General features: G+C 38.7%; 1 protein-coding gene across 4 annotated transcripts in view; it reads left to right on the top strand.

The window, feature by feature from the left end:
* The window catches only part of abcb11a (ATP-binding cassette, sub-family B (MDR/TAP), member 11a), a 90,276-nt gene extending 80,364 nt beyond the window's left edge, over positions 1 to 9,912 (top strand). For 3 of the 4 annotated variants that reach the window (XM_069935305.1, XM_069935307.1, XM_069935306.1), the window contains 7 exons: positions 2,311 to 2,514; positions 2,603 to 2,844; positions 2,939 to 3,095; positions 6,152 to 6,349; positions 6,452 to 6,658; positions 7,534 to 7,680; positions 9,330 to 9,912. In XM_069935305.1, the coding sequence (XP_069791406.1) occupies positions 2,311 to 2,514; positions 2,603 to 2,844; positions 2,939 to 3,095; positions 6,152 to 6,349; positions 6,452 to 6,658; positions 7,534 to 7,680; positions 9,330 to 9,530 (1,356 nt within the window). In that variant the 3' untranslated portion in view covers positions 9,531 to 9,912. The remainder of the gene's footprint in view (positions 1 to 2,310; positions 2,515 to 2,602; positions 2,845 to 2,938; positions 3,096 to 6,151; positions 6,350 to 6,451; positions 6,659 to 7,533; positions 7,681 to 9,329) is intronic. The other variant, XM_069935308.1, reaches the window with a different exon arrangement.
* The last annotated feature ends 253 nt before the right edge of the window (positions 9,913 to 10,165 follow it).

The raw sequence follows: 10,165 nt of genomic DNA on the forward strand, positions 1-10,165 counted from the left end.
CTCAAATTACGCCTATGTCATGTATCCCAATGGATGTGAGGACAACGTTTCGACCAGGGACCTGGTACCAACAGACCCTCAGGTGACCTGTCCCTACTGACCATTGACCAGGAGCCTATCCTGCGTCGGTCCCAGAGGCACAGACGAACGTCGGACTGCCTGAACATAGATGGTACCAAGAACACACCACCAAGAACTCATTTTAAGAAGGGGGTTAATCTGGTGATATAACCACTACATTGGCTGCACCCCTACCAACCTATTGTAGGGGGTAATTGTATCTGCAGGTAGGCAACCTGGGAGGCTATCCCCACCTGCCGGCTATCAATCATCAGCCTGTATAAAGACTCAAGCTGGCCCCTTTGGGTGATAGTCAGACACGTGGAGTCAGGAGTATACAGCGACCTGGTTATAGAAGTTTAAGCTAATTAAAGCCAGTTGTACAGTCTGTGGACTTTGCATCAGAATCATTTGCGCAGCAGTGCTCATAGTCTTTTAAGAGATTTTGGGATAGGTACATGGAGGTTAGAAAAATAGAGGGCTATGTGTAAGCCTAGTAATTTCTAAGGTAGGGACAAGCTTTGGGACAACTTTGTGGGCCAAAGGGCCTGTATTGTGCTGTAGGTTTTCTATGTTTCTATGACACGTACTACTTGTCTTAAAGGTCCTGTTTTGGTGCTGCAGTGTTCATGGTTCTCTGGCAGAAAGGCCAAACAAATAAAAATGATACTGAATGCTGGGATGGGTGAAACAAATTAACAAATATGAGCAGGTAAGGAGGGGAAGCACTTGCCTCAGGATCCAGCTCTCATCACCCTTCAGCTGCAATTTTCCTGAGGCCAGGCCAAGTGGGGTTTAACTTAAATTTTAACTTAAACTCTAGAGCTCCGAACTTGATGGATTGATAGTGAGCAAGTTGTCCATCTCTATTAAAACCGATAATGGGTGTGGTGTAGTAAAAATTCAAAATTTTGAAATCCACCTAATTAAAGCCATCTAATATCCAAATTTTTCAACATCCAAATAATCAATTCATCTTGCTATTTGCGAGGTGTCTTAGCGTGACATATAGGATTGAAAGGGACTTTGTAAGTAGCTTTCATTTTTTTTCTTTTTAAAATATTTACTGAGTTTAACATAACATTCCATATACAAGATATTAATAAAGCAAAGCAAAAAAAATAACATGTACACAAAAAGATTAAAGTCAACACAACAATATGACAATTTTTAAATTCCATCCCTTATTATTAAATCCAATTGTCACAATAATACGTATAAGTCATTTGAATACTATTATAACAAATTGCATTATACCTTAATAAAATCTGGAAAAGAGGGGACATTATCCAGGATAATCATAAATCCACAATCTAAATGAAAATTAAAGAAAAATCCCTAAAACTAATACTAATCTAACCCTTCCCTCTGATCAAGGTTACAAGAGAAATACAAAGATGGATTAAGTTGTGACCTCCAGAAGACAGACGGATCAGGACTAGAGCACCAGATCATCTAAAACTGCCAAATTATGAGCGTATTCTACAAATGGGCCCCCATACATTTTTGAACTGTAACTTTTTTATCTTTAATATTATACCTAATTTTCCCTAAGTGTAGATATGTCATTACATCATGTAACCAGCTTGCACAAGTCAGTGGGAATTCATCCTTCCATTTTGTTAAAACTGCTCGCCTGGCTATCAATGTGCTAAAAGCTACAACTTTCTCTTGAGAAAGTTTATCCAGTTCACAAAAAAAGCAGGGCAGCTAAAGGGCGTGGATCCAATTTAATCTTAAATATCGTTGACCAAGAATAAAAACTATTCTGCCAATATCTTTCTAATTTAGCACACTTCTGAAACATATTAATCAGTGAGGCTTAAAAAAAATTTCTGTCAATTGACATGCATTGTGTCAATTGGGTTGTTTCACCATAACACAACATCGTATCAGGAATTCCACTCTGTAGCAATAGTTTTTTTTAACAAAAATGCCCAAAAAATGTATTCTTGTGGACTATTATGCTCAGCAGAGATCTGAAGCGAGCTTATTTTGCAATGTTTTTATTGGCCGTACATACTACTGGCTTTTTTTAACATTTATTGTGGCTTCATAGCTTTTGGTAATTAATTTGGATTATTAAATATTAAATCCATTTGATTTTGAAATATCAATTCTGCAGCAATGCTGGTATAAAGATTGCAATTTATATTTAGTTTGACAATGATTATTAAAGTATAAAACTGCTTACCAACTGGAGATTTGATGCAATTCCTTTAACTGTTTTTCTCCTATTTCTTTCCTTAGGCTACTGGAACTCAGATTGGAATGATAGTGAATTCTCTCACAAACATAGGAGTATCAATGATCATTGCATTTTACTTTAGCTGGAAGCTTACATTGGTTATACTCTGTTTTTTGCCATTTCTGGCACTCTCTGGTGCTCTGCAAGCTAAAATGTTAACGGGATTTGCAAATCAGGACAAAGAAGCCCTTGAAGTTGCTGGCCAAGTATATTTCTGATTGCCTTATTTACCAATTTTATCTTAATTTTGGCCCAATAAACAAGCTGTTATTGTAATATCCTCTTACTCTTTAGATATCTAATGAAGCCCTGAATAACATTCGAACCATAGCTGGACTAGCAAAAGAAACAATGTTTGTGCAACTGTATGAGAAACAGCTGGAAGCCCCTTATCGAGCTGCAATTAAAAAAGCAAACGTTTATGGTTTGTGCTTTGGATTTGCTCAGTCTGTAATTTTTTTGGCCAATGCTGCATCATACAGGTTTGGTGGCCACTTGGTTGTTTCTGAGAACCTTCACTTCAGCATAGTATTCAGGTAAGGTTCCCCCACTGCATTATAAAATATCTTCTGCCACATGTAATATGCAATATTTAATCTGTTTAAAATCAGCAATGTTATTTTACTTCAGAGTGATTTCTGCCATAGTAACAAGTGGTACAGCACTGGGAAGAGCCTCTTCATATACTCCAGATTACGCAAAGGCGAAAATAGCTGCCGCACGCTTTTTCCAATTGATTGATCGTGTACCTGAAATCAATATCAACAGCGATAAAGGAGAAAAATGGGTATTGTAACAACTTTTCATTGTTAGTAAGCTATGCTTCATTATCAGTGCAATGCTGTATATATTATGAATAATTGTAATATGTCTTATAAAGAAAATAGTTATGCCAATTAATAAAATACAAAAGAGACTTCAGATGCCAGAATCTAGAACAGAAAACAGAATGCTCGAAGAACTGAGTGAGTCAACCACCATCTGCAGAGTTCAATGAAGCTTTGTATGTCATGACTGAGCTGGAACAGGAAAGATTGTCAGTATATAGCAGTATGAAGGTAAGGGGGGGGAGTTGTGGGTGGGGTGCTGGGATAGAGGCTGGTGAGTGATTGTGGGTGCTAACTTGGAAGTGGAATGGGGGTAGGCAGGGAGATGGAAAAGTAAATAATGGGAGAGGAAAACTAAGTGATCACGTGTGTGTGTGTGTGTGTGTGTGTGTGTGTGTGTGTGTGTGTGTGTGTGTGTGTGTGTGTGTGTGTGTGTGTGTGCACACTTAGGCCAACTGATGCCCTAAGCACAGCCCAACAATGGTTCCCTTCAACCCTTCCATTCTCTAACTGACAAGACATTAAGACTCATTAAATGCTGAATGTGAAATAATAGATTAAAAATTCTGTTTTATTCCAGTCCAGACCCCACAGTGATATTAAATATAGCCTGCGTATATCATATATTTTGGTCAAGAAACCAAAAAAAATCTCAAAAAAATGGGAGTCAAATTATACTCTGATCCAAGCTGATCCAGCATATAAATCGACCCATGATAAAATCAATTCGGTGTATAAGTCATCCCATGAAAAGCAGATTTGGTATATAAGAGAAACAAAAAAAACCGACTGTGACAGATTTTTAATGAAAACAACACAATTAGAACCCTTCAAAATCACTCTCGCTGTCATCGACTGAGGCAAAGATGGTGGCAAGCACATCCATACTCTCACTGTTTAAACAGTCTGTATTTGATGAGGCAGCTTCAGTTTTGTCGTCAGTGTTCCATAACAAATTATCTTCCGTGCCATCAACTGCTCAAGAAATACCACACTTTTTGAATGATTCTATCACAACCTCTACTTTAACTTTGTCCCATACCTTGAACATGAAGTTACACAGCATATCAAATGATGTAGCACACATTGCCCCACCTTTTGTAAATGACTTTTCTGCACTCAAAATTCATGTATTCCATTCCTTGCATACATAGTCCTTGAATGGTTTGTTCAAGCAGACACCGAGAGGTTGCAATAGAGACGTCAAACCATCCGGGATATCCTCCATGTAAGTATTATGTATTTCAAGTGAAACACTAGGCAGCCAGTCCCCTCCTCTTGTATGGACCACAAGAGCTTTGACCAGGCTGAACTAAGCACTCACAACCAGTCTTCAAAATGGGGTTTATCCACAAGCTTGCCAGCTTGTCCTGTTCCAGTCCCAGCTGTTGCTGCTGAACTGTAAAAACTGAAGAACTGAATTTCTCTCTCTCTCACACAGAGTAAAGCCTGTTTGACTCTCCCTGCTTGCTCTTAGAACAGCAACCTCCACTCAGACAGACTGCGGCTCCAAACCTAATCCTCAAAGTTCTTTCACCTGTAGCTTTTCAAAACAGCAATCCATTAGTGAAGACCCTGGGGCACTCCCCAAAGCTTTTGCAAAGGCACTTGGAGCCAGCCTGTCTGGCTTGAGCAGAGCTCTCAGTATTTTAAATGAGATCTGTTTTGAAGTGTTTGCACAAAAAAAATTGCCTCGCTTTATCTCCCAAAATCATACCTAGATGCAATATAAAACACAACATATTCTGTCACACAAGTCAGCTTTAATAATAATTATTTACAATCAGATCATGAAAAATTAAACAAACCAATCATCTGATTTCTTTTGAATCAAGTCAAGTTTATTGTCATCTGATTGTACGAGCGCAACCTGACAAAACAGCGTTTTCCAGTCCTTGGTGCACAACATGCAGACACTCAACCAGAACACACATACAGACAAACAATACACAGGCAGGACAAGTATTGTTTAATAAATGTGAGAGTCTCGGATTGTTAGAGTGAGCAGTTCCTTTGGTTGTTCAGTGTTCTCACTCCGTGGGAAGAAGCTGTACTTCAGTCTCAAGCGGAATACTGCGGTATTTCATTCCTGATAGGAGCAGCGGAAAGATGGTGTGTGGGGGGTTGGAAATGGTCCTCAATAATTTTGTGAGCCCTCTCCAGACAATGATCCTGGTAGATCATGTCGATTGGGGGTGGGTGGGGGGTGGGGGGTGCAGGTGGAGGAAATCTTTTTGTTATGAAGACTTTGAAGTAACACTATTAGTCTCTTCTAACACCTACATGTCACCTTAATCACAGCTAAGGATTTCACAAGCACATGTGTCTTGGGAGCCAATTATATATGATGATAATAACAGTTAGAGCTCTGATTACTATAGAGATGCTACAAGGATGCAGAAAAGTCCAGTGGTGCAGGAGACACCTGTCCCACAGAGGTCCTTCTGAATTTAATATCAGGACCTCAAGTTGGCTTTCTGTTTCCGAACTGGCACAAGTCAAATCAACACGTTAGCAGCTGTGAATAGGGGAAACCAGCAGCCGATGGTTATAGCTGAAGTCCCCGCAGAAATTCCTTAGCAGCCATAATCACAGGGTAGAAGTACTGGAGATGAGAGCTACGACTGGTTTTATTCATTGAATGGTTGCACTTGGGGAATTCACCATTCTTGGGCCAGGTTGCATTTTCAAGCTTGGGCAAGGCCAGAGTGAAAGAGACAACTATTGAGAGGGGAGGAACAAAAGACATGGTCAGGATCCTGAGACTCTCTCTCCCCCTTCTCATGACCCACGATAAGTCCTATAAAATGTGCCTTTTTCTAGAGCCAGCAGCTCGTGGCTCCTTTTTATAAGCTATTGGACACTTGCACAATTTACACATGTTCCCAATAGCACTGTGGAAATTTGATACAAGTTTCATAAGGAAAGGATTAGCCATCCATTCTGAATGAGCATAGCACCATCAAGTTTTCAGTTAGGTTATTTTCAAATCTAAATTTATGCCTTCTTTTACCAGAACAACTTTAAAGGTGAAGTTCAATTCATTGACTGCAAATTTACATATCCATCCAGGCCGGACTTTCAAGTCCTAAATGGCCTCTCAGTTTCAGTGAAGCCTGGCCAGACACTTGCCTTCGTTGGCAGTAGTGGATGTGGAAAAAGCACAAGTGTGCAATTACTTGAACGATTTTATGATCCTAATCAGGGACAACTGGTGAGAGAATATACCTTGTTCCAACCTGTATGTCAACTTATAAAAAGTCCAACAATGTTCCTTACATCATCAACTTATGTTATTCTGTTTCATTTATTCCAGTTAATTGATGGTCACGATACAAAGTCCATCAATGCGATCTTCTTAAGATCTAAAATCGGAATAGTGTCCCAGGAACCTGTGCTTTTTGACTGCAGTATTGCAGAGAATATTAAATATGGTGACAACAGCCGTCAAATTAGTATGGATGAAGTAATCATGGCTGCAATGAAGGCCAAGCTCCATGACTTTGTAATGTCATTACCAGAGGTACGGTTTGTTCTAAAATTGGAACTAGGAATTTTTTTTAACTACAAAATACTCATTTGAAATCATATTACATGAATCCAATAGGACTTTATTTTCCTACTGAACACAACATTAAACTAAACCATCCCAATAAGAAGGCTGTGGATTCAAACAACCAAATGAATAGATGGGGCCTTGTTTATAGTGTGGTGGTACACCACTGGCCTACTGCAGGGGGCACCCTCTGTACCTGCAGGAGTGCAAGGGGACAGGACAACTCCTGGCTGGCTGTCAATCACCCTCCGGGATATAGGCCTGTGCTGGCCTCCCGAGGCCTCACTCAGAGTTGCTGGCTCTGTGGAAGTCTTTGTGGATTAAAGCCTGTTGTACAGTCTTTATCTTTGTGTGTGTCTGATTCTGGCGAACAGTGCACCACATATAGTCTTATCTGAAAGACTGTATTGATGATTATGCAGTACTCCTCCATTTTAAATTTGAGGTTGTTCTAGAGTTTTATGCTGTAGTTACTGGAATGTGTCTCATCTGAATCAAAGGCAAAAACGCTATCATTTGAGTCACTTCTCCCCTGTGTTGGAAACTGTAGTTAACCTAATTTTTCCTTAACATGGGCAAATAATCGGGGATTACTGTCCTGAATATTCATAGATTATTTCTTCAAAATGTCCCAGTGTGGCTATTTGGCTGGAACTGAAGATCATCAATGAAAAATCAGAGAACAATCATTATCCAGGGTTGAGTTGACCTAATTGCTAATTTTTGATTTAAAATAAAACGTTTAACTCATTTTATCGTACCACTTGTCCACACTCGTAAAATGCTAAAACATCCAATGAGCTGTTTCATTGAAAAGTTTTCCATTTTCTTCTTTCACTCAGAAATATGATACCACAGTGGGTGCCCAAGGCTCTCAATTATCCCGAGGTGAGAAACAGCGTATCGCTATAGCTCGTGCCATTGTTCGAGATCCAAAGATTCTTCTCCTGGATGAGGCAACATCTGCACTCGATACAGAGAGTGAAAAGGTAACCACAGAGCTAATAATGAGTTGGTCGGTTAAAACGGTGAAAATATTAGGGAATGTATGACATGGCATTAATAACTGATGAGCTACTTATTTTGTCATTAAACTATTCATCACCAAAAAAATGTGGTAGTCATCTCCACACTCCCAGTTATTTAACTTACTTTTGTTTTCAATAATTCCATTTCCAACTTTGAGAAGATTTTTATCAAATAAATGGATTGGTATCTCTCTCTCTCTCTCTCTCTCTCTTTCTCTCACACTCACACACACACATTTATGCTCTTCCATTATGTTTTAAATCAAGGATGTAACAGAACATTAATTGCTATCTTGCTCTTAATTAAAAGTCTTATGATAACTTGCATTGCTCTTTACTTGTTTGGGTTTCTCAATCTTTCTTTAACTATTCATATCAATTGGGAACAAAGGCCTAATCTTTCCTTCTTTCCCTAATTGTGGATGGATCTGAAGTCAGGGCAAAGTACTACTGGAAGCTTTGTAGGAAACAATTCTGCCACCTCCCTGCAGCCTGTCACCAGGTTCATCAGAAATTATGACATGCATAGAACACAACTTGTCATGAGTAATAAAGACTTATTTAAAATTGTCTTTTTCTTGCTGGTACTTTTTTTCTTCTGGTGCACCAGGAGGCTAGATTAAACCATTGCTTGGCCCAAGGATATCTTGCCCAATGTTCCACATCTATCACAAAGGTCTGAATTCTTCTGGTTGGCCACAAAAGCTGTTTAAATATAAGTCTGACACTTTTAAATAAGGCATGTTCAGTGGTTTGTTGGGATAAAGAGACGTCACATCCAACTCAATTTAGGACTAGGTTCAAATCAAGCAAAGAAAATCAAATTTAATAAAATAATTACCACTAGGCTTAACAATCAAACTGTCTGATTGACATTTCAGTTATTGATATTGCATATTTTCACCCATAAAATTAAAATCTGTTATGAATTCATGAAACATCTCTGCATCTCTCTAGATATAGATTAAAATTGAATGTTAGAAGTTCCTTTAAAAATATTCCTTTGTAGCAGGTCGCAATGATTACAGCTCGAGGTTATAACAAGAAAGAAGACTCCCACATGAAAGGAGTATACTCAACACTGAGTTTATTGAGATGCAGCTCTGCCTTTTATAGGCAACCGGCCGCGCCACCACTGGAGCTTGGCTTGAGTGGAACTGTCTGCCGATTGGCCACCTCCGATCTGCAGGCCCGGATTGGACCCCCTGCGATCACTATCAGCAATTGGTTGATTTGCCCGCTATAACTGCGACCAATGGGAGCGGGTCTCCCGTCCCGTGTGCTGCTTGCTCGATCGTCACATTTGACGGCCATTTCCGGTGTCGGCCTGCAGACCGCTACACCTTCTCCTTTCTCTCAGATATTTTTTAGCCTCCTTTTTAATATTTTTTCAACTCTTTTGACATATTGAGCTTAGTGCTGTTCCTAGAGCTACTAGCCTGGAACCTGAGAAACATTTCCTACCATTAACATTAGCAGTTCACATTAGCCCAGTCACATTCTGGAGTCAGCCAATGACCTATCACCATTATATGAGTTGCCAAAACCATCAGTATTGCAAAATATGTTCCAAAGTTACTTAACAGTGTAATATGTTCTCTTGAGTTTAGATCGTCCAAGTTGCTTTAGATGAAGCAAGAAAAGGAAGAACTTGTATTGTGATTGCACATCGTCTGTCAACTATTCAGAACTCTGATATCATCGCTGTCATGTCTCGAGGAATATTGATTGAACAGGGAACTCATGAGGAATTAATGGGTGTTAAAGGGGCCTACTATAAACTTGTCACAACTGGTGCTCCGATTAGCTAAATAGCTGCATATCAAATAGCTCCCTATTAAATAATTTGATTACTTGATGCTATTTCAGATTGTATCAACTATTCCAGTTTTCTTCTGCAAAAGGTCAATGCATTTAAATATAGGAACATCTTAAAAACTGTATGTATACTTGATTCCAGGTATAATTTCTTAGTGGATCATATTAGAATTTTTTAAAATAGCAACACATGATTTAGCTCTGCTAAATAGATGTCAACTATTTTTTGTATAATTTGTAATATGGTTGATTAAAACTTATTTCCCCATGTCATTGAATGTTTTGAATCACAGGAAAGATGCACGTTGATCAACTAGACAGAAAATATGTAAATAATGCACAAATTTTTTATTGAAGGGATTTTCACATATTCAAGGATCTTTTGTGTAGTTTTCCTCTTTCATTACAGAAAAAGATTACGTGTCAGTCACAATTGATGGCTGAATGTGCTTTATTTAGATGAACAATATATTTTGAAATAATTACACGGTGACATTTTATTGGGTGAGTTTAAGCATAATTTTATCTCACTACTGTCAGTTTATATTTCAAAGTTAGGAACTTGTGTCTTTTCAGATTTCAGATTTATTGTTAGAGTAGAAACATGACATCACATACAGCCCTGAGA

Source organism: Narcine bancroftii, chromosome 4, assembly GCF_036971445.1.
Source record: "Narcine bancroftii isolate sNarBan1 chromosome 4, sNarBan1.hap1, whole genome shotgun sequence".
Lineage (NCBI taxonomy): Eukaryota > Metazoa > Chordata > Chondrichthyes > Torpediniformes > Narcinidae > Narcine > Narcine bancroftii.